General features: G+C 56.4%; 1 protein-coding gene across 2 annotated transcripts in view; it reads left to right on the forward strand.

Annotated features, from left to right (window-relative positions):
* The first annotated feature begins 1,009 nt into the window (after positions 1–1,009).
* The window catches only part of JPH3 (junctophilin 3), a 47,998-nt gene continuing 24,675 nt past the window's right edge, over positions 1,010–24,332 (forward strand). The window contains exons 1-2 of one of the 2 annotated variants that reach the window (XM_066557239.1): positions 1,010–1,417; positions 15,612–16,389. In XM_066557239.1, the coding sequence (XP_066413336.1) occupies positions 1,036–1,417; positions 15,612–16,389 (1,160 nt within the window). In that variant the 5' untranslated portion in view covers positions 1,010–1,035. Of the gene's footprint in view, positions 1,418–2,597; positions 2,828–15,611; positions 16,390–24,332 lie in introns of those variants that run through there. The other variant, XM_066557240.1, reaches the window with a different exon arrangement.

The following is a 24,332-nucleotide window of genomic DNA, read 5'->3' on the forward strand; positions in this document are numbered from 1 at the left end:
GCGAGGCGAAGGCGACGCAGTTCCTGTCTCTTTAAATCCACCCTGAGCCCGGCGCCGGGAGCCGAGGCAGAGCAGAGAGCCCAGGATCCTGCTCATTAACGAGCGGGATTTATCCCCGTAGGGAGCGGCCGAGGCAGGGGTGGGGGAGGCGGCGGCGGGGCGAGCCCAGGCCCCCCGAGCGCCCCGCAGCCCCCGGGCTCGCCGCGAGCGCCCGCGGGCCGGGATGCGGGCAGGGCCGGGCGCGGCCAGCGCGGCCCCCCGGCACTGAGGTTTGCGGCGCGGGGGAGGCGGCGGGAGGGAGGGAGGGAGGGAAGGAGGGAGGGAGGGGGCGCGGGGCGTGCGCGGTGCGGGAGCGGCCGGGAGCCGTGCGGGAGGGCGGCGGAGGAGGCTCCGCATTGCTGCTGCTGCCGCTGCTGCTGCCGAGCCCCGCGATGCCGCCGCGCCCGCCGCTGCCCCCGGCCCTGCGCCCCAGCCAGCCCGGCCGGCGGCGGGGGGCTCCGCGGGGGCTCTGAGCATCCTCCCCCCGGGGCTGCCCAGCGCTCGCTTTTTCCCTTTTTTTTTTTTTTTTTTTTTTTTCCTTCTTTCCCTTCTCTTGGCATTTGGCCTCTTTTTTTTTTTTTTTTTCCTTTTTTTTTTTTTTTTTTTTCTCCTTTTCCCCCACCCCCGTTCCCTGCCTTGGATGGTTTTTAGGTGGAGTCGTTTGCACCAAAATCCAATAGCTGCTGCTGTTCTTGCTGCTATTTTTTTTTTTTTTTAATGATCCTGTTTCCACAGCAGGGGAAGAGAGAACTGATCCTCAACATACTCCCAGAGAATGAATAATCACAAGAAACTGGCTTAAGCAGCTCCCTGGATCTGGTGCATGATTTCGATTTGATTTAATTTTTTAAATTTTTATTTATTTCCTTTTCCCCAAGTCATCGTTCACATTTTATTTCCTGCATTTCTTCCTATTATTTTTTTTTTCTTCCCCTTTTTTTTTTTCTTTTTTTTTTTTTTTCACCTTTTGGGAGATTTGCAAACCGAATTACATGCATGTCCAGTGGGGGAAGGTTTAATTTTGACGATGGAGGGTCGTACTGTGGAGGCTGGGAGGACGGAAAGGCTCATGGCCATGGAATCTGTACCGGCCCGAAGGGTCAAGGTGAATATTCGGGCTCCTGGAGTCACGGCTTTGAGGTGCTGGGGGTCTACACTTGGCCCAGTGGCAACACTTACCAGGGCACCTGGGCGCAGGGCAAGCGCCATGGCATTGGCATGGAGAGCAAAGGGAAGTGGGTGTACAAAGGAGAGTGGACCCATGGATTTAAGGGACGGTACGGGGTCCGGGAATGCACTGGAAACGGGGCCAAGTACGAAGGCACCTGGAGCAATGGATTACAGGATGGCTACGGGACAGAGACCTACTCGGATGGAGGTAGGTGATGCATTGATCCCTTCCTGGCTGGGGCAGGTGGGGTGCAGGGTGGTGGGGAGATCCTTCCAGCGGGGTTTGGGTTGGACTCTGGGAGTTTGCCACCTGCTGCCTTGGATCAAGCGATGCTCCCACCCTGCAGGAGAGAAGGAACCAGCCCAGCGTGGCACCAGCCCAGCTCTTTGCCACAGGTAGCCCCAAACGTTCCATGGGGTCTCTGGGCGCTGGGTCCTCCCTCCTTCCTCTCTTCGAGCAGGTTTTTGGGATGTGGAAGGGGCTGTGCTGGTGGGGGGACGCCCAGCTCTGGCCCAGAGGGGTCAGAGCAGGGGGTGGGCCAGGCCTTGGGGACACAACCCAAGTTGCACATGGGATTGGCACTTCTGACTGCACCACTGGAACCTGTAGGATTTGCATGGGGACAACGCGGGGCAGGATGGAGGCGAGTGTGTGTGTGTGTGTGTGTGTGTGTGGGGAGGGATCCGGGGTGGATGGGGCAGCTCCAGGGCTGCCAGAGCTCCCAGCCAGGGGTGGGGGGCTCTGCTCCTCCTCCAGCCCCTCCAAAGGCAGCCCCACGCTCAGTGATGCCAGGGAAAAGACTTTAATTCAGACAAGAGTCTTACATTCCTAGTTTACGGCTTAATGCTTAGCGTATGGGCTCAGAGGGATCACCAGAGCTCTTCTCTGCCGTCAACACGGCTTAACGAGATGCTGAGGGGAAACTGGGATTAGAGGAAAAACAAGAAAACCCAATTGGAGCGATCAAACCCAAAAAAATTGCTGGGCTAACAAGCTTTAGGGCTGAACTGGGAGAAACAGCTGGCGCCGTGCTGTAAGTGGCTGTATCATCCTCTCTCCTGGGCTGGGGCTACTTCCACAATGGGAATTGCCACCACAATCTGAGGCAGGCCTACCTGCCAGCAGCTGGGGGGCCCTGGGCTCCGCTGGCCCCAGCTTTTCCCAGGAATGGAGGCCTCCTGAAGCAGGCTCTCGGGTTATTGTTAGGGTGTTATGGTTTTCCATACGGCTCCGGTGAGGAAATCGCAGCGTCGGGGAGCTCCATCGCAGCCTTGCTGAAAGGTGCTGCAAGACCTTGCTCTGGAAAGCCCAGTTTGCTGCTTTGTGGTTGCACAGGGAGGGGAGGTTAAACCTCACCTGCAGCTGCTTTTTTTCTGTGCTCTCGCAGGGAGAGGCGGAACCACCTCGGGATTTTTAATGATCATTTGGTCCGGTTGTTTTCTCCCCGAGAAAAAGAGAGCTGCAACCTTTTGTTTCAGCTGCCTGGAAGGATGCTGAGGACTGAGCTGGGATGTGCCGGGTGTGTGTTTGGAAGCCATGGATAAATCCCAGCAGTCCTTCAGTCAAAAATAAAGCTTGGGCAGGGAATCGTCGCCGTCTCCCACATCCGAGGCGCTCAGGAGGGGCTGTGGGGGGGTTCTGCTTGCTCCCAACGTGGGTGCTGTCTCCTCCTGGCACCCAGCCCCTGCCTGGGAGGTTTGAGGGAGGACAGACACAAGTCTGGACTAACTACAGGTCTCTGAGGGCTGGGTGTTGCAGGGCTGGCCCTGTCCCTGGCCACGCACGTGCCCCCGCCCCGGCGCGCTCCCCATCCTCTGCAGAGCAGCGTTTTTTAGGGAAACCTGGGCAGCATCCCCACCCTGGGGTGGCTTAGCAGCAGTTTCAGCGTTTTCTGAGAAGCTACCAGAAGGAAACAGCTTTTCCTTCCATCTTGTCAGGCCAGCCCGGCTTCCCGGCGCTCGGGGACCCAAAAGCGACGTCGTCGTCGCATGTTTGCAATTTCGGGAGGAGGGAAGAGGAGCAGTGCTGGGAAAGGGCAGGGTCTGGGGCAAAATGCTCCCCCTGGGACTCTGCAAACCTTCCAAGGAGGAAGGAATGCCATGCTGGGGGAATGCAGACTGCTGGTAACTGTGGATGCTCCTCCACACCAGCTTCCAAGGCCACTTTCACCAACTCAGCTCCCAGCACCCAGAGGCCACATCCCTTTCCCAGTTGCCTGGCTCCATTCTGGGTGGAAACCACCAAAGCTGGGCATCTCCAGCCTTTTTGGACACCAAGCCTTGCTGAACTTTGTGTGTTTGGGTCCCAGAGGCCGCTGTGTGCGGGAGCGGTGGCACCGGGGAGGCAACTGTAGGGAAGGATGTTTCTCATTAATCTATTCCAGTTATTACCTCCAGCAAACTGAAGTACCCAAGAATCCTCGCCCCAGCATCTGTCACTTGCCACCCACAGATAAATATTCATCCCTTGCACATCATTTTTTTTTTTAGCTCCCCAGCTCTGGCTTTGGGGATGGGGGCCCTAAATGCGCAGCGATGCTCGGGGAGCCCCAGAACCCAGGGATTTGCTCCAGATTTCCCATGGCAGGGGGAAGGGCAGCCTCCCCCTGCCCCAGCGCTGTGCTGGGAGGGCTGTTGGTGTCACCGCTGGGTTCTGGCTGTGTTGGGTGTCGGGGATGGCACTCGGTGGCCCGGGGGCTCCCGCCAGCCCCGCAGGCAGCGCTGCCCCCGCGCGCAGCTTGCCGAGCTCACACCTCCCACGCCGCGCCCGCCGCGCGCCCCACGCCCGTCCCCCCACGCCCAGCAGCCCCCCACGCCCTTCCCACGCGCTCCCTGACCCCCGGGAGAGCAAATCCTGCTCCCCCGGCCTGGGGGATTGGTGTCCATCCACACTGCTCTCCCCAGAGCCCACGCGTCCCTGGCACGGCTGGCACGCGGCCCCTGCGCCGTCCTGCTGTCCCTGTGGCCTCGCTCGCTCAGACGTCCCCAGCGCTGCTGGTACAGCCTCATCTTGCTGCCAAAAAACCTCCTGCCCCCCTCCAGAGCACCTGATGTTACATAAAGCGGGCTCCCAAGGATTGCCTCGCTCGGGTGCTGGAGTTGAGGCACTTGTCTGATTCACCCCAGCTCCGGAGTGGGAGCAGGAATTGCTCCTTGCTCCAGGGAAAGGAGCTGCATCCACCTGGATCAGCGCCTCTGTGGGGCTGGGGATGCTGGCACTGGAGCTGGGGGACCTGGAGCAGAGGGCTGGAGACCCTCTTCTGATCAGGTCAGGAGATCAGGAGACATCACAGCTGCTTCCTGCCCGGGATACTTTGGGGATCTCAGTGATTTCACCCCAGGGACAGCTGGAGCTGGAGCTCCAGCCTTCCCATGGGAATCCTCTGCGTTGGGTTTGGGTTAAGCTGCTGAAACCATCATGGCTTTGGTGGGGGTGAGTGAGGTGGGGTGGCTAAAGGAAGCCTCCAAATCTGTTTTTGCCCTTTCTATCCCTGGCAATGCTGTTTTCCTCTTCCTCCCACCTGTTCCCAGCAGAACAACTGGGATCCTAAACCAGACAGGGGCTCTGGGATGGGACCAGCCCCATCCTGGGCACCCAGTGCCCAGCATCCCTGAGGGAATGGGACAGGCTGGGGGTGCCTGCTGTGAACCAGCCTCACCCTGTTGCCATCCTGTCCCCATCCTGAATGTCCCACCCTCCCTAAATCCTTGTTTCTCAGGAGGGCTGCCCCGAAAGGGCCGGGCGGTCGCACGGTGCTGTTCATCTTGTGTAATCTCCGTGCCCACTCACCTAAAATGAATCATCCTTTGATAGGTGAGGGAAATATAATTAGTGTTTGCATTGTTAGCACTGGCTGAGTAGGCAAGTGGGTTTTCTTGGCCCGGGCTGGGAAATATTCCTGCCATGGGGAGAGGGGAGCGGAGCTGCCGGGGTGGGGCCCTGCCAGCCTGTCCTGCTCCATGTCCCACTTTCCCACCCCTGCAGTGACACTGGTGACACCTCTCTCAGCAGGTGCACCAGGAGCTACCCACCAAATGGCTGGGGAGTGGCTGAGGAGGGGAAAAGCATGGAATATTCCCCAAAAGCCAGCATAAAGGGCTGCTCCAGGGGGATGGAGCAGGAATGCTGGGTGGCACCTGCCTGCCTGGGAAGGGGCTGCATCCCCTCACCTGAGCAGAGCCATGATTTGGGATGAGCCACTACCAGCCAGGAGGGTTGGAATGGGACACCTTTAAGGTCCCTTCCACCCATATTCCCATATTCCCAAATATTCCCATATTCCACAGTGCCAGCAGCCTGGTGCCTCTCCCCAGCCCTGCCTTCCCTTGAGCTCCTGCACAGGGAACCCAGGAGAGAGGGCAAATTTCCCTCAGGATCTATTCATAGCACGGATGTCAGAATTACCTTAAAAGTACCAGCTCTCCCTTGTTTTGCTGCCGGGAAGGAATTGTTGATGCACTTCAAACAGTGGGCGGAAACAAGCAAATACAAGAGCGCCCTGATCCTCGATCCTCCCGCTCCTGCAGCACCCAGACACAGCCAGAGCTGCTCCCAACAGCCCCCCCAGAACCTGAAAATCAATTTAAAAAGTCAAGATTTTGGTGATGGAGCTTCTCACTGTCTGGGTTGGGTCTAGAAGCTGCTTGCAGTGGTTCCAGGAGAGCAGAACCGGAGACGTCAGGAGCTGCCGAGCACAGAAAAATGAATCAAAATACTAAATGAAGATTCTGACCAGCCTCATTAAAAATAAATGCTATGAACTCATGGTAATTACTTCTCTCACTGGAACATGCTGCTTAGTTTCAGGTACAGCTCAGGACAGAGGAAGAAGGATTTTGACCTCGGAGAAAAGAACATGGGACAGAAATTACCAGACAGGCCTCAGACCCTCACTCCATCTTCCCGAGTCTTTTATCCAGGCTGAGATTCTCCAGGGAGCTGTGCAGGATCCCAGCCTTGGGGAGCCCCTCAAACCCCTCTCCCTGACCCACAGCAGAGGCTGCCTTCAGCCCTGAAGCACGGTGCTCGTGTCATTGCACTGGGGTGGGTTCTCATGGCTTTGAATGCAAATCTCAGGATATTTGCATGTGATTTGATATCCCATGGGGCTCCTCGTGGTTGGGTGACATCTGCTCCTGGAGCTGAACGTTTTTTTTTTTCCCCTTTAGAAGCTCCAGCTTGTGGAATCATGTGATTTTGCAAGATTTTCAGCTTCGGTTTGGAAGCAAGGTTTCCACCCAGGCTATTGCAGAAAAGTCATTCTTCCAGGCTTGGGAAGCAGCAGACAAGAGCTAAAAATGCCTTCTGTTTAAAAATGCCTCGATTTTAAAATGAACCTGATGAATTTTGAATGCTTTGAGTCAGGTAACGCTGACGTAGATGAATGAGCTGTATTAAAGCAGGCATGACTTGGAGATGGAGGAGCTGGGCAGGGTGAGCTTGGGGATGGTCTCTTAGGGGTGAGCTCTGGGCTTTAGCATCTGCCTTGGGAGATTTTTTGCCTCTTTGGGTCTGCTTTTGGCATAGATTGAACTCCTGGGCAAGAAAGGATTCTTTTGCAGGAGTTACAGGAGAGTCCTGATGGTCATTTGCCCCTGGATTCAGCTTGTGAATTGTGTTTAACTCACAATTAAAGTATTTCTAACCAAAAAAAAAAAAAAAAAAAAAATCATGAGCTTGCAGAACCCAAAACTTGAAAGGCAAATGTTTGTATTTTGGGGATGATATTGGCTTTTCAAAGACAGATTCTGGCCTATGCATCAAAAATCCTTAAAAATTGCATTGGATGCATGAGCATTCCCTAAGAACAGCCACTGCTTCCCCAACATTATTCCCTGAAGAGGTTCCCCTGACTCTCAGCACACAGCAGAGCATCATGAATTTTCATGAATGAGTGAACAGCCAGAGCAAGGCCCCTCATTTTGCTGATTTCCACAAGAAGATGATCACCACAAAGGTATTATTTCCTGCTCAGGGCATCACCTGGGGCCTGCAAGGTGTTTCCCTGGCAGGAATAAGGGTCTGGGAGTGTCCAGGGCCAGGCTGGAGAGGGTTGGAGCAATCTGGCACAGTGGAAGGTGTCCCTGCCCATGGGACGAGATGAGACTTAAGGTCCCATCCAAACCAAACCTCTCTGTGATTCCATGATTTATTTCACAGGGAATAAATAAACCCTGCTCTTGCCTCATCCCTCCTGGAGCAGCCTCCCAGCCCTGAGCCAGGGGCAGCTCAGCCTCATCCCACCCCCCTGAGCATCTCCCACAGCTGGGGGGATGCAGCCCCCAAACCCAGCAGTGCCCTCAGGCTGGGAGAGGCTGGGACCAGCCCTTGCTCCTGGATCCCTGCTGGGAACAGGAGACATCCCAGAGTTTGGGGCAGGATTAGAGCAGGGGGGATGAAGGGAATCAGCATTAGCCTGATTTCACTCTGCCTTCTGAGAGAGGCACATTGGCCTTAATAAAGGTGCTGAGCAATATCCTGGAGTGGTTTGCATCCCTGGAGATAAAACCTCATCCTGCTTTTGACCCCAGCTGAATCTGCAGGGATTCAGCTGCCCTGGGAAAACCCTGGCCCCATTTCACCAGGGGATGATGGGGATGATGCTTCCTTGACTTTCCCTCCTGACAAACCCAGCCCTTCCCACTCCCAGGACAGACAATATGAAATATCTTTCTTCGGTTATTTCCTTTTAAAAGTTGTGTTTCCCCTGACTGCGGGACCTGGAGCTTTTAAGAGGAATCACAACTGGCCTGAGAGGCACCATGAGCCCCATCAGAATCACTGAAGCCGAGATTTGATTGTCTTTATTGTGGGTTTTTGAAGCCTTTCCTTCAATTCTGGCTGGCAAAGGCACTTCCCAACAGGTTTGGGGAAGCAGGAGATGCAGCAGCAGTGGGAAGAGGGAGGGGATGCTCAGGACAGGCTTGGTTCTTCCTGAGCAACAGAGGAACAGAGGAACAGAGATTTTCCCCTTGAAGCAAATAGCTGAAACCCCTTGGAAAACATTAATTTCCACACAAGATTTCTTTTTTTTAATGTTTTCAGTGAGGGAAGAGCCTTCACCTGCTGCTTGCAGAGTATCCTTGGGCCAGGCAATGAGGACATTCATGTGTTCTCACGTTTGGGATGGGGCTCATTCCCCCCTGAGGAACATTCTTGCCACCTGTGATTTTCCCCAAGGAGAAGGGCTCAGCAGTGCCTGTTCCATGGGATTTCAGCCAGAAATACTTGTGTTGTTATTTGCATCCAGAGGAGGAGGAGGAGGAGGAGCAGGAGGAGGAGGAGTGAGGCTGTAGAAATCCATCTCCTCCTGCAGCCCCCAGCTCCTGCAGAGCTGCTGGCTGTTCCAAACCCATCCCTGCTCCCATCCCTACCCCTCCCAGAGCCATCTCCTTCCAAACCTCAGCCAAAACCAGCACCTCCACTGCTGGATTCCTTTGGATGGAGGCTCCCTCCCTCCACAAGCTGGCCGTGCTGACACAAACTGTAATTCTTTCTTATTTATTTCTATCAGATTTCATTCTGCAGCCAGGCAGGAGCACAGCAGCCCCTGGCAGCCCTCATCCTCCTCATCCTCTCCTCCTTGGCCTCCCTGGCTGCCCAGGTCTGGCTGTGCCCACCCTGTCTGGATGCACCCAGCATTAGCACTATGACTAACACCCATCACGTGCTCCTGCCTGCAGATTAGATTTGCATACTCAAAAATCCATACTTTATTCCTTCCCCTGTGTAAGCAGTTACCAGAGCATATTTTTGGCAAATTAGCAGCCACAGCAGAAGCATCTGACTGTGTTTTCAGCGTGGCTTGGTGCTGGAAAGCCTTGGCAGGGCTGGAGGGGATCATTTGCTGTGGATTCCCAGTCCCCGTGGTGCTGGGCACAGGCAGTGTCACTGATTCCCACGTTCCCAGGTGGGCAGTGCAGGTGGCACCTCCCAGCCATCCCTGCCATGCCTCTGGGGGGTTGGGGCAGGGCTGGGGGCCACAGGGCAGGGCTGGGCACCCCCCCAGCTGGGCACAGGGGACAGCCCAGGAGAGGGGTCCTGGCAGAAAATGTGTCCCCACACCCATGCAGTGACCAGGGGCTTGAGGGAGGGCATCTCCCCCTCTGAAGCCCCACCTGAAGTGCTTTGCCAGCTCTGGGGCTTCCCAGTGTGAGAAGGATGTGGAGCTGCTGGAGCAATTCCAGAGGGGAGCACGGAGCTGCTCCAGGGCTGGGGCCAGCCTGGGACACCTGGGGGTGCTCACCTGGACAGGAGAAGCTCCAGGGAGAGCTCAGAGCCCCTAAAGGGGCTCCAGGAGAGCTGGGGAGGGACTGGGGACAAGGGATGGAGGGACAGGACACAGGGAATGGCTCCCACTGCCACAGATCAGGGATGGATGGGATTTTGGGCAGGAACTGTTCCCTGGCAGGTGCTGAGGCCCTGGCACAGGTGCCCAGAGCAGCTGTGGCTGCCCCTGGATCCCTGGCAGTGCCCAAGGCCAGGCTGGACAGGGCTGGGAGCAGCCTGGGACATGGAGGGTGTCCCTGCCATGGCAGGGGGTGGGAACAACAGGAATTTTAAGTTCCCTTCCCACCCAAACGATTCTGGAATTCTGTGCTGCTGTGCTCAGGAGTCCCCACAGAGTCGGGCAGGACATTTGGGGGCACATTTTTCCCATCAATTCCCTGGGATGGCCAGTGAGGACGTCCCCATTGTCACAGCATCAGAGCTGAAGCTGGGTGAGCACCCTCCCGCCTTCTCTTTTCTCCCAGGCTTCTTCCCTTTGGGATGGGTGTTCCTGGGATGATTTGTGTGTGAATCCTCCTGGGCTCTGTGATATTGAGCAGCTGGAAGGGGATATCTGTAAAACTCCCTCCTCTGGTTGGAATTCAAGAGCCCAGCCTAATTATTGCCATCGGACATCTTTAATTAATATGCTGCAGAGGCCAGAGATAAGAGGGGGGCTGAGCACGCCAGGAAGGATCCTCTGTGAGATAAATCAGCAATTTGTAAAACCTAATTACTTTGGCTTGGAAAAGTGGAGGGGCACTTTGCACCACTTCCCCCTCCTGGCTGGGATTTTGGGGAGCTGGGGAAAGCTGCTGGTGCCCAGCCCAGCCACTGCACCAGGAGCACCTGGCTGTGCCTCGAGGGTGGGACAGAGCTCCTGCCCTTTGCAGCCTCCTGCTCCCATTTTCCAGGCAGAGCTGGGAAGCCCCATCCCTTTTGCTGGTGATTTTATCTAACCTGGGAATATTGACCCAGCATGCTTGGGTTTTAACTCAGCGTTAGGGATGGAGAAGGAATTTTTTCCAAACGTGTCCAAATTTTTTCCAAATTTGTCTTTTTCTGAGGTCGGGTTGTGATAATGTCACGTGTGTGGTGTGTCTGCTGCCCTCAAAGTGCTTCACAACATCCCAAATTCCTGCCTGGGTGTCTCCCTAGGAGGAGCTGGGAGAGGGCAGGTCTGTGCAAACCTCCTGTGGGCTTTATCTGTGTGTTTGCCAAAGGGTTCATCCTGCAGGACACAGAACCGGCCCTGTGGGTTTGGGAAAAGCCTGGGAGCAGCTGTGAAGCTTCTCCTTAATGGTGTTCCTGGAGTGGGGCCAGAGGGCTCAGCGACTACAAAATGCCAAATCTTGGGTATGGGCAGAGGGGGAAAGAAAATGCAGTCATTCCAACCCAAAAAATCCTTGCTTTTATCTCCTTCCAACATCATGGAGCAGGTTTATGTCCAAGTGCATGATCCCACCTCAAGCCAGAGGAAACCCCACGTACCTGAGCAGCCCCACATCCTCCCCTTGGGCAGTTCAAACTCCAGCTGTTCCTGGGGGAGCTCCTTGGGATGTTTATTTGTTATAAAGCTGGATTTCACTGGAATGAGTGCTGCACATCCCCTTTATCCAGTGGCTGGGCTTCACTGTGAGGTTCCACCATCTCTCCATAAGCAGGAAAAGATTGCAGGTGCAGGAAATTCCTCAGTTTGGGACAGCAAGGCCAAACAACCCTTGGTTGTTCCCTCCCAGCCATGGAGAAGAAAGACCTGGTCAGTGAGAGGGAGCAGTCCTGGATCCCCACAGTGCTGCATCCCAGAGGGATGGGCCAGAGCTGGAGATCTCCTCTCCCCTGCCCAGCAAATTCCCCAAAATCTCTTTGGCAGAGGAAGGGAAATGCACAGAAGGAGTCGCTGTTCCTGCAATGCGTCTGATCCTCACGGGGAGCTTTGCAAACAGGAGCTGCACAGAGTTCCCAGCCCACTGAACTGCTGGAATGCTGCTGCCTTATCCCTGTTCCCAGCAGGGAGTTTGGAGGTGCAGGGTCCTGCTCTGCCCCTTCCTGCTTTGCTTTAAGTGCAAACCCAGCCCAGCCCTGATCTGGGGGATTTTGGCATTGTGGGGCCACCAGGAGCAGCCCTGCAGACTCTCAGCTCTATCCCAGGATGGATTTTAGCCAAATGCTGAGGAAGGGCTGCTCCCTGTCATGCTGGAGAATCAGGAATGATGCTTCCCAGGCCAGGGACCTCCTGCTCTCTGCTCTCAGCCCCAAGGATGGGGCTCTGCATTCTCCTCAAGGCCATGGCAATTCCTGTAGGAGTTCTGGAAACAAGCCAGCCCTGCTCCAAGGGGAGGGAGCCAAAAATCCCCAAATTCAGCATTAGGAACACCAGTGAATGTGTCCCACAGCTGAAGTGTTGGACAGCTTGCCCCTTGTCTTCTCTCCATGTTTCCATCAATCCCTGTCTTTCCCATGAGCCTGTTCCCTTTCTTACACCTCAGCAGTTATTTCTGAAACAGGGTTTTTCTCTCCAATGCATCCTTTGGGATGACTCCAGTTGTTTTCTCCTACCTCAGGTTGTGCCCTCTCCTTAGCTCTGCTTGGTGTGGACGTGGCCACTTCCTCACCTTTGTCTTGACTTTCCATGTCCAAGGCTTTCCTCTCTCTTTGTCCTTTTTGCCCTGTGCCAAAAGGACCACCCAGCAGTGGGATGGATATTTGTGCCATCTTGGAGGTATCCACAGGAGTGCCCTGCATGGCTGAGGGAAGAGGGTGGGACCTTTTCCTCCCCAGGGTTCTCCTCCATCAGGGTGGCTTTGGCTCTCCTCTGGCTTGGGCAGTACAAGGGGTTTGTGGCCAGGATTGCCTTGGGTTGCTCCCTGCCTCCCATCCCATCCCATTCCATCCCATCCCATCCCATCCCACCCCATCCCATCCCATCCCATCCCATCCCATCCCATCCCATCCCATCCCATCCCAACCCAGTGAGGTGCTCACAACCAAAATCCTTGGAATTCTCCCTTCAGCGCCTCAGCAGATGATTCTGTTCTGTCAGAAATGCTCATTCCACCCCTCCCAGCCCCACCTGCCAGATTCCTGCTGCACCTTCCCTTTCCATTCCCCAGCTTGGAGCAGCTGCAGCCGGCCCATCCCGGCACGTGAAGGGGAATATTGTGAAATCCTGATTCCTCTGCAGGGACAAGGAGGCTCTGGGCTCCTTGTGAGACCAAGCCTTGTGCAGAAATGTGCAAATGTTGGGGCAGAGGTTAAGCTGAGCAGGGCTCAGGGAGGAGGTGGCTCAGCAATGCAGATCAGGTGGCTCCGGAGCCTCCCGCGATCCATGGCCAAATCCTGGAGATCCAGGGTTTGAGACATCATGAGGTCAGGGAGGGAAGGAGCTCTGCTGGCTGAGGAAGGGCTCAGCTCCCTGACAGGAAGCTCTTTGATCTGCTGGTGGCCATGAAGCTGCCCAGATGTCTTGGTGGCTGCTGGGGACACGAGCGTGGCCTCTGGGGCAATCCCTGGGGATAATCCCTGCAGGGAAGGAATGACACCCTCAAAAGCAGAGCTGGGACCTCTGAGGCAATCCCTGGGGATAATCCCTGCTGCTGCCCCTGCAGGGAAGGAATGACACCCACAAAAGCAGAGCTGGGGTTGGGGGTTGCTCCACGGTGCTGGGACAGGACAAGCAGGATGGAGTGGCTGGAAAATCCACCTTGCCAAGGAGATGCCAAGGCTGCTCCTGGCAGCTGTGCCATTCCAGGAGCAGGTTGGGAGCCAGGAGGGATGGGATGGCAGCATCCTGAGCACCTCAGCCTGGCTGGGGACAGGCACAGCTGCGGCTCTGACCTGCTGTGACCAATTTTCCACAAGTGCTCCAGCCCACAGCGGTTTGTTCTGCTCCCTGCCAGTCCCTCAGGCTTCAGCACGGGGCTGTGATCCTTCAGCTGCTCCAGCTGAATCCAGGGAGGGTTTTCAGCTGCACGTTTGCCAGGAGATGAGGAGGCTGAGGGACCTGTGTGGGGTCAGGGCTGGAGTGAAGGGATTCAGCCAAGGGGAAGGGAGATCAGGATTTGGGCAGGATGGGATCTGGTGGATCTCATGCAGGATGTGTTCTCCCTGTGCCCCTGCCCACACTGGCATCTTTCCCTGAATCCATCTCCAGGGCAGCAGGAGCACGGTGTGAGGACATCCTGGGGGTGCCTTGGCAGGGGAATTTGGGGCTCTGGGGGGAATCTTTCCCCAGGCTGCTCCATTGTCCTGCTGAGATAGTCTGGGATGGAGCCAGAAAGGGAAGAGAGGAGCTGCCAGGTGCCCAGGGAATGCAGGGACACCTTGGCAGGCTCTCCCCTGCCACAGCCACCATCCCAGGCCTGGGGAGGGCTGTGGGTGCATGGCACTGGTTGCTCCTCATTCTTGGGGACACCACAGGGGACAAGGCAGGCTCACTGCTCAAACCCCCCCACAGGACATGTCTGCTGTGTCCCCTGAGCTGCATCTCACAGGTTTTCCCCCAACCTTCTCCCTGTCACCGCCTCCTCTCCCTGCCCTGGCAGTGCCTGCCCTAATCCCGGTGCTAATCCTATAAACCCTCAGTAAATCCTGCCTGCCCCTGCCTCCCCATGTCCCTTCTCCAGGGCAGGTTCTGTGGGGCCCCCAGCTTGGGCCTGCTGGTTTTTTGGGGTGCACAAAGCTGCCACCCCAATAATGCAATGTCATTGGAGCATAGGGAAGGATGCTCAAATCCTGGGGGATTTGTTCAAAGCACTGGCAGCTAAAAGACAATTGAAGAACCTCAAAATACACCCCAGAATGTGGCCAGGTGCTGGTTTCACGCTCTGGGGAAGCAGTTCCTGCAGATGCTCAGCATGAGCTGCTCCAGCCCAGGTCCCTTCTCACTGCTGTGCCCCAGGACTGGGCAGGGAAATTCCTCAGGGAGTGCTGGGGCAGGACTGGCCCCATTCACACAGGGTTCACTATTTCAGCAGGTCTGTTTAGGGCTCCCTGGGCGTGTGGGAGCAGGGCTGGCACAAAGGGAGGTCCCACTGCAGTGAGGTGCTGTCTGTGCCCATCCCAGCTCTTCACATCCCGGGGCTGGCGCTGCTCACAGCATTCCAGCAGCTCCAGGGCCCAGCTCAGAGCCATCCTCGGGCTCCTCAGTCTGCCCCAGCAGGGCTCACAGTGCATCACTGCATCTCGAGCTGCTCTGGAGAAGATTAAGCCGACCTAAGAATAAAAACAAGCCCTGCAGTTCAATGGGCTGGGATAAGGCCTGGAATTGTGCCAACCTCCGAGCTCCAGGAGGGGATGGGATTAGGAGCCCTGAGCAGATTACCACCCACCCCACATTTCGGTGCACAGGGAGGGTGCTGAGGTCCAGCTGTGCCCCCTAGGCTGGGTGGGCTCCTTGTCCCTCTGTTCCCAATGCTGTGCTGGAGCCCTGTGTGTGTTTCGTGCCACCAACAACCAGTTAAGAAACTCCAGGAAGTGCCCACGCAAATGTGGGAGCTCCAACAGGGGCACAATTCCAAGGGGAATATCCAAATGGATCTCTCCCCGTGAGGCCTTTATTTCTATGGAGCTGCTGCCTTCCTCAGCACACCGGATGAAGGCTCTGTGTGTATAAATAAATGTATTGTTATACATTATCCATCCCCTGTGAGATGCCAGCAGCATGGACAGGATCATAGTGTGCTCCTGGATACTGATGGACGTCTATCAACTCCCCATTCCACAGCCCCGCTCCCTCCCCTTCACGTTAGGGATTGATCCAAGGGGCAATTCCTTGATGCCTTGGATGGTTTCTAACACCCCCATGCTGCAGCTGGAGTGCAAGCCTGCAATCTGGAATGGTCTGCCTGGGAAGGTGATGGAGTCACCATCCCTGGGGGTGTTTAACAAAGCCTGGATGTGGCACTGGGTGCCAGGGTTTAGTTGAGGTGTCAGGGCTGGGTGGGACTCAATGAACTTTGAGGTCTCTTCCAACCTGGTCATTCTGTGGATCCAATCCATTTTCCCTCCACAACCTGACATTGCAATCCCCATCCTGGAGCTGGGACTGGCATCCCAGAACTTCAAAGATCTCCCAGAGAAGTTTGATGCCATGACCTCCCCCTTCCTTTTTCCTTTTGTCTCCTCTCCGCAGGGACATACCAGGGCCAGTGGGTCGGGGGGATGCGCCAGGGTTACGGCGTCCGGCAGAGCGTTCCCTACGGCATGGCTGCGGTCATCAGGTCACCCCTGAGGACGTCCATCAACTCCCTGCGCAGCGAGCACACCAACGGCACGGCGCTGCACCCCGACGCCTCGCCCGCCGTGGCCGGCAGCCCCGCCGTGTCCCGCGGCGGCTTCGTCCTCATGGCGCACAGCGACGCCGAGATCCTCAAGAGCAAGAAGAAGGGAATCTTCCGGCGCTCGCTGCTGAGCGGGCTCAAGCTCCGCAAGTCCGAGTCCAAGAGCTCCTTGGCCAGCCAGCGGAGCAAGCAGAGCTCGTTCCGCAGCGAGGCCGGCATGAGCACGGTCAGCTCCACCGCCAGCGACATCAACTCCACCATCAGCCTGGGCGAGGGCGAGGCCGAGCTCTCGGTCATCGAGGACGACATCGACGCCACCACCACCGAGATCTACGTGGGCGAGTGGAAGAACGACAAGCGCTCAGGCTCGGGCGTGAGCCAGCGCTCGGACGGGCTCAAGTACGAGGGCGAGTGGGCCAACAACAAGCGCCACGGCTACGGCTGCATGACCTTCCCCGACGGCACCAAGGAGGAGGGCAAGTACAAGCAGAACATCCTGGTCAGCGGCAAGAGGAAGAACCTGATCCCGCTGCGCGCCAGCAAGATCCGGGAGAAGGTGGATCGGGCCGTGGAGGCGGCCGAGAGGGCGGCCACCATCGCCAAGCAGAAAGCGGAGATTGCGGCGTCCAGGTAAGGGGGCTCCTGCCCATCCTGGTGTGTCTGAGCTGGGATCCCGCCCTGGGGACTGGGGATAAATGGGTGAGAGGTTTTGTTGTAGTAGAGAGTTTTTTGTAGAGAGTTTTTTGCTCGTGGTGGGAATCTGGAGGTTGGTGTTACGTGGATCTCACGGCAGCCTTGAGGTTGCCCAAGCCTTGGAGTGCTGTTCAAAACAGGGTGGATCCAAGCCCAGTTGTCCCTCTGGTAATTCCCAGTGGGCTGGGGATGCACAACCTCCCCAGCTGAGGCAGAGAGGCCATGCAGGGTCACCAGAGCAGGGCAACCTGAGCAGGGTGGGTGGCACCTTGGTGGCTGTCACAGGCTGAGTGCTGTCACTTAGAGGGTGCTGGGTTATTAATCCCATTTTTCCCACTCCTCTTGGATAAGCAGAAGAGCTCCTGAGTTTGCCCAATTCCTCTGCCTGACTCGCAGCCAAGAGGAACCACCCCAGGGCTGGCCTGTGCTGGGAGGTTTCCCAGCTATTTCCATTCTCAAAAGGGTTTTTGAGTGGAAAACCAGTCCAATATGTGGCTTCAGGCCTGGGGAGGCTCTGCTGGAAAACAGCAGATCTGGGTGCCCTACAATGCCCCTTCTCCCTGGGCAGCCCTCGTGGAACTGCTCTGAGGTCCAGAGCTGGGATCTGCTGAAAACCAGCAGGAGGGAAGGGGAAAATGAGCCATGTCTAATTTAAACTGAAAGAAGGTCCCAGCTCAAAGCAGGGCCAGCTCAAGCACCCTGTAGCTGGCTCCCAAAAGGCACCTGGAGCTCTGTGCCTTGCAGGGAGCTCCCAGACCAGCAGTGAGGTGAGGAGGAAAAGCTCCTCTGGAGAATTCAGGGCTCTTTGTATCACATTTTGGGGTGGTTTATTAGAGCATGTCATTCCTTTCTGTTTCCTGAACAAGAGCTATATTTAGCAGCCAGGCTGGGAAAAAAGGGCTGGGGTTCGGGGAAAAACCCAGGTACCTCCTCAGCCTCCTGTGCTGGATTAATTGTTGGGCCTGGAATATTTGTATGCAGAGTCACACTTGAAATCTTTATCAGCACGTCTGCCAAGGGCTTATCTGCAATATGAATGAGCCTCCCGGGCCTGCTTTGGGAGCACATTTGGGCTTGATGATGTTTTCGAGCTGATGGTTGGGAAAAAAAATGGAAAATCCCACTAGAATGGCAGGTAGGAAGCAGACTGCAGAGCAGTGGGAAGGCCAGATCTTCCCCTGTGGTCTGGGGATGGATGGCAATGCCTCGAAAGGCTGCAATCCTGGAAATGTGGAGCTCCAGTGAGCTGGGGGATGGATCCTGGAAATGTGGAGCTCCAGTGAGCTGGGGGATGGATGCTGGAAATGTGGAGCTCCAGTGAGCTGGGGGATGGATCCTGGAAATGTGCAGCTCCAGTGAGCTGGGGGATGGATGCTGGAAATGTGGAGCTCCAGTGAGATGTGGGATGGATTCTGGAAATGTGGAGCTCCATTCTGCCATGGGATGCTGGGTCTGAGAACCTGAGCATCCTCAATCCCCCAGTGGTGATGATCTTGGACCATCATGAGAGTGGGATTGGAAGAGATGTTTAATGAGCTCTTGACATGTAATATTCCACCTCTAATTATGGGGGAGAAGGGGAAAAAATCGAGTCAGGAATGCCAGTTGTGAGCAGCTCCCTGCCCTCCCAGGGAGGCTGGGGAGTGGAGGGTGGAGGATGGAGAGTGGAGATGGATGGGATTAGGTGGGTCCAGGGAAGGATTCCTTCCCAATATCCCATGTAAATCTCTGCTCTTTTACCTTAAACCGCTTTGTCTGAAACCTCCAATCCCTCAGCTCGAGCTCTCCCCCCTCCTGAGGCTTTTGGCAGAGTCCCTGAGCCTGCAGAACCAGAGCAGAGCAAGGTTTTACAGACTGAGATCCAGCTGGAAAAGCTTTCTTATTAATCTTAGTCCGATTTAATTTTAAAGCTTCCTAATGAAGGAAGCCTCCCCTGCAGTGCCCACACCAAACTGCATCCTCCAAATGCCACAAAGCAGAGCTGGGGGAGAATCCTGGGGCTCATTCCCGAGGTTTTGGGGCTCAGGGGTGGAATATCCCCCCTCTAATGCCAACAGAAACTCCAATTTCCCAGCACCTGGTGTGGCTGTGTGTGTGTATTCTTTTCTGTCTGAGTTCACTCTGCAGCCTTTCCCTTGGTGGGGGAAAAAAAAAAATAAAATATGTGCCCACCCACGGCTTTCATTAAATTTGTAAGAATTCAGTATTTTTGAAAACTCTGCCGCTCTGTCAGATTTGGTTGGAATTGGCCAACACGTTCAAAAGTTATTAGTGTGGGAGTGATGGCATATAGATATATAAACAGCACAATCACAGGAGTGAGCCCCATTTCCTGAGGAAAGTAGGCTAAAAACAGTGTGCTGGAGACAAGTAAATTGCTTTCCTAAAGTTGGTGGAGTGTGAGCAGAGCACAGTGATATCTGCACCTTTAGGGGATTTCTTTTAGGCTTTTAGGCTTGAGAGGAGATTCTCCTAAATGTTCTTTGCTGTAATTTAAATGGGAGAGCACAAAATTCCCTCTGATCCTCTGGAATTGTTCAGGTGAAGTGAGCAGGGAGGAAGGGATGTGGATGAGGGTGAGGAACTGCTGTTGGTAGCAGCTGGAGAAAGTTTGGAGCAGCCCAGGACAGGGAAGTGTCCCTGCCCATGGGGGTGGGGATGGGGTGGCACTGGATGAACTCTAAGGTCCCTTCTAACCCAAATCTTTCCATGATTCCATGACAGTTTTCAGAGGGGGACAAGGGGGGAGCTCTTCCCCAGCCTGTTTAAAAGGAACGTTCAGGGTGTTCTCTGAGTGCTCTGGGAGATCTTCATTCCCTCTCCAATCAGCCAAGAGCCTGCACTCTTTCTGCTGCCACCCTGGAAGGATGAGGGATGCACTGGACACCCCGAGCCCCATCTCATTAGTGCTAATTGACACCTCAGGCTGTCAATTAGGCTCTGGTGCGTCATCATCCACTAAAATAAAACATCCAGGTAACAAAGGTGGGCCAGGGAGCTGAGCCCAGCCCCTGGTTTTTGGCACAGCCACCTGCTGGGAGGGATGGGTGCACAGGGAATGTCAGGGGAGATCAGGGCTGACTCCAGCTCTCCAGGATGGGCGATGGCAGCTCAAAGAGACCCTTCATCTATCCTGCTTCCACAGTTCAGGGGTTTGTAACTAGTGTAACCCCATTTCAGGGGTTTGTAGCTAGTGTAACCCCATTTCAGGGGTTTGTAATTAGTGGCTGGGCTGGTTATGGAAGAGGAACCATCCCTGGATGAGTCCCAGGAATGGGTGGCACGTGGCAAACACTTCACTCCTCTCCAGAGTGGGGGATCTGCTGCCCAGCACCTTAAATGAGAATTCCTGGGAGCAGCCAGTGCCCTGGCTCCCAGAGGGAATGCTGCTCCCAGGTCACTCCTAAGTAATGCTCTCCCTGGCATAATTATAGCCCAGCCTTGCACCAGCCAGGAGAAAAATATAATTAAAGCTCCAGAGTCTCAGGAGGAGCTGGGCCACAAATTAGCACAGTGTCACTCAACTCCAGCCAGGGAAACTGGAGGGAAATAGGAAAAGGAAGGAAATAAAGACAACCTGGCAGTGAGGAGGGGAGAAGGGGGATGTTTGGACTCAGCCTGGACGCTCCCTGAGGATGCTGCAGCCAGGGCTGAGGTCGAGCAGCAAAGTGCAGGAGGTTCTTAGAGCCAAAGAGGCATTTTTGTGAGAAAAATGAGAAAAATGGAAACACAGCTCAGGCAAACCCAGAGAAAAGCAGAGCTGCTGCAGCCCTGCTCTGAGAGTCACAAGAGTCTGTAAAATAATGCATGTGAAAGTGTATTTGTGTTCAGTAATGTCCCCACCGGCCCTCCCCAGCCCCAGTAATGTCCCCATCGCCTGTCCCCAGCCCTGGTAATGTCCCCACTGCCTGTCCCCAGCCCTGGTAATGTCCCCACGGGCCCTCCCCAGCCCCGGTAATGTCCCCACTGCCTGTCCCAGCCCCGGTAATGTCCCCACAGGCTCTCCCCAGCCCTGGTAATGTCCCCACCGGCTCTCCCGGCCCCGGTGATGCTGCTGCTTAATGCTGTGCCGGGCCTGAGCCCGCAGCTCTGCCATTGTCTGGGCTGCCTTTGATTTCGGGCTGCTGCTGCTGCTGCTCTTTGGGTGCCTGGGGGTGCTGACCTCAATCCTGCCTCGTGCTGCCCCAGGGGCTCCTGCTGAGGATGGAGAGGGACAAGGAGGAGGAGGAGGAAGAGGAGGGGTGGGGGTTAATGGTCCCAAAAGGGTTTTGTGTCCCCTTCCTTGGGTCAGGACAGCAGGGACACACAAAGCCAGGATGGGGCAGAGCTGAGCTGGCTGCAGGGATGGGCTGAGCTGATGCCCAGGTGGGGCAGGGACTCTCACCAGCTCCTCTCTGGGAAATTTTGAGTCCAGTGAGGATTCCTCTGCTCATGTCCCTTTGGAGAAGTGCTGCTGTTCCCTTCTGAGGCCCTGCCAGCAGCTGGAGCTGGGGATTTGCAGGAGTCACCTCAGCCCATGAGCTGGGCCCTGGTGGGGTCACTGAGGGCATTGCCAGGATTCCCCAGGCCTCGTGTGGGGTGAGTGCGCTCCCTCCATCCCTTCCTGGTCTCTCCTCCATCCTTTCCTTGAGGGATACCAAGGGTCAGGGAGGGACCCCTCAGAGGGTGGATGGAGGTGACTCCAAGGCTGGCAGTAGCTGGGGCAGGAGGTGATTCTGCTCTCAGCACCTTCTCCTTGTTCCCCCAGCCCTCCCTGCCCCAAACCTCCCCTGTGCAACCCAAGAGGAGCAGAGCCTGGGCTGGCAGCCTCCACCGGGCTCTGCTGCTGCTGGAACTGAGCTTTCCCTCCTTCCCTGCCACTTCCCTGCCTCCTCCCTCCCCGCTCCTGCCAGGGCTCAGGGGATGCCATTAGGATCGCTGCTGCTGGGGGTGTGTCCCCCGAGCCGGGATGACAAGGACACCTGTGGCTCCCGGCAGGCGCATTCCCACCTCCAGCCCGGGCTCTGCCATCCCGGAGTGTCCCGTTTATCCCTCCCTCCCTCCCTCCCTGCCCTCGGGCGGCTCCTGCGGGATGCGATGCGATGTGAGCACCGTGACTGTGGACGTGCTCCGGCCATGCCAATTTAATAACTTCCTGCTCAGACGGGATTTGCAGCCTTAAGCCCTTTTGTGGCCGTGTCAAAAGTCAGGAGCAGCCTCCGGGTTTGTGCAGGGCCAGCTCGGTGTGTCCCCAACAGCCACCCCACCCCGGGGTGCAGCCTCCAGGGCAGGGCCAGGCTGGACAATGAATCCCTTTGGTAGGGATGAGGATTTGCGAGGAAATCCAGCAGGGAAAACCTCAGCAGGGTCATTTGTACTCCTGGCAGAGCAGCTCAGTGGGGTTTTGGTTTTCATTGCCCTCCCATCCCTCACCCACACCTCTGACCCCAGCTTGGCCATTCCCACCCCTTCCCTCTCCAGCGAGCTGAACATGAGCCAGAACATCCCAAATCCACGGCCCAGATGTGTGACAAACATTCCCAAAACCATTCCCAGCTTTGCTGGGCTGGCACAAACATTCCAGCCCGTCGGATTCTCACTGTCCCCGTGGCTCTGTCCCTGTCCCCGCCAGCAGAGACCTCCCAAACGCGGTGCTCTGTGACAACCCACAGCCGAGCACAGCTGGAGGCACGGCTCAGCCAGAGAATGGAGCAGGAGAGGGGGTTTGGGGTGCAGGAGGGGATTTGGGATGCAGGAGGGGATTTGGGATGCAGGAGGGGGATTTGGGATGCAGGAGGGCATTTGGGATGCAGGAGGGGCATTTGGGATGCAGGAGGAGCGGCTTAGCCAGAGAACGGAGCAGGAAAGGGGATTTGGGGTGCAGGAGGGGATTTGGGATGCAGGAGGGGATTTGGGATGCAGGAGGGGGATTTGGGATGCAGGAGGGCATTTGGGATGCAGGAGGGGCATTTGGGATGCAGGAGGAGCGGCTTAGCCAGAGAACGGAGCAGGAAAGGGGATTTGGGGTGCAGGAGGGATGGCTCAGTCAGAGAACGGAGCAGGAGAGGGGATTTGGGGTGCAGGAGGGGCATTTGGGATGCAGGAGGGGCATTTGGGATGCAGGAGGGGTACTTGGGATGCCGGAGGGATGGCTCAGCCAGAGAACGGAGCAGGAGAGGGGATTTGGGGTGCAGGAGGGGTACTTGGGATGCCGGAGGGATGGCTCAGCCAGAGAACGGAGCAGGAGAGGGGGTTTCGGATGCAGCAGGGCAGAGCCGGGATGGGGGAGCGGTGCCAGCAGCGGTCACCTGTGCGGGGACAGCAGATGGAGGGGACAGGGAGGGTGGCACGGGCTGGCAGGGGAGGACGGGAGGTGACTCAGGGCTGGCAGGCGGCGCTGCCATGGGAGGGAAGGGGCTGCCCCGGAGCGCCGGGCAGGAGGCGGGGGCAGCACGGGGAAAGGAGAAGCTGCCGGCTCCTCTTCCTCCTCCTCCTCCTCCTCCTCCCTGGCATCGCACCGCAGCCCATCGCAGTGCGGATCATCCGAATTCATTTAATCCAGCCCTTCCCGGAGGGGAGCGGGACCATTCCAGCCCCCGGAGATCCCGCAGGAATCTCCCGCCTGCCCGGCACAAAGTGATGGAGCCTCTCGCTGTTGCTTTGGGTGGAGCAGCCCTTCATCACACGGGCAGGGAAAGCAAAATACACCAAAACCAGCCACACAAACCCAGCAGCCCCTGCTTTTCGTTGCTGCTGCTTTTCCTTTTCCTTTCTGCTGTTTTTCCTTTTCCTGCTCAACGAAACTGCAGCGCTGCTTTTCCCCGGGATTTTGGGCAGGGAAGGAGAGATCCCTCCCCTGGCAGCTGCTGTCCTCTCCATCCTCATCCTCACCCTCGCAGGGGTGGGGAGGATGCTGGGACACCCAGTCCCACGGCCGGACCGAGCCCACCCCTCCCTCTCCAAACCCCCCAGCCGTGTCCCTGCCGTGTCCCAGGGATGCTGCATCCCAAAATTTGAGGGTGGAGAAGAACCCAGGGGAAGGGCTGGGGTCTCTGTGCTGCTTTCCCAGCTGGTGAGAGAGGTCTCCGTGCTTTTTTCTTCTCCCAGCTCCCATTTTGGGTTTCCTGGTTGTGTTCCCACCCTCTTCCCTTCAGCAACATCCCCAACATCCCCAACATCCCATCCTTGTCCCTCCCCACACCCTTTCCTCCCCGGGGAGAGGCAAAATTAATATCAGGAAGAAAACACAGAGCTGAGCCAAATTATTCTTTTCCTTGCTGGTTTTCCTCACTGGTTTTCCTTCCCCCGAGTTTGGGATGCTGGGGGCAGCACAGGGAACGGGGCTGGGCTATTCCAGGCCCTCCTCTCTCTTATTCAGGTTTGAAAAGCCCCAAGCAATGAGGTTTTTGTCACCTCCTCCCCACAGGACAAATGGCATGCTGTCCTGACTTCCTAATCCAGGAAATTAAAGGATTTGACTGTAGACCCCGCTAAGCAAATTTCCCCCCTGAAAATCCCAGGGGGATTTAACCCATGGATCTGACTGATTATCCCTTTAGAGTTGTGACTAAGAAAGTCACAACTCTAGATGGGGGTAGGAAAAGTGAGATTTTGGGGGGTGCAGCTGATTTTGGGGCTCAAAGCCCCATGCAGGCAGCTGGGATGAGGGAAGTGGCTGGTGCTGGGTGGGCTCTGGAGTGTGAGGCAGGCAGGAGATGCTCCTTGCTGTGGCAATGGGGAGGATTTCTTCTTTTTCTCCCCACAGTCACCAGGGCTGGGGCCACCACTTGCCCCACAAAGGGGTGACAGAGCCCTGGGGACACCTCCAGCCCCTCTCCCTCCTGCCTGAACCCACCAGGGCTGGGCAGGTGAGGGGGACTGGGGGATTTGTGCCCCAGGAA

This window comes from Molothrus aeneus, chromosome 11 (genome assembly GCF_037042795.1).
Source record: "Molothrus aeneus isolate 106 chromosome 11, BPBGC_Maene_1.0, whole genome shotgun sequence".
NCBI lineage: Eukaryota > Metazoa > Chordata > Aves > Passeriformes > Icteridae > Molothrus > Molothrus aeneus.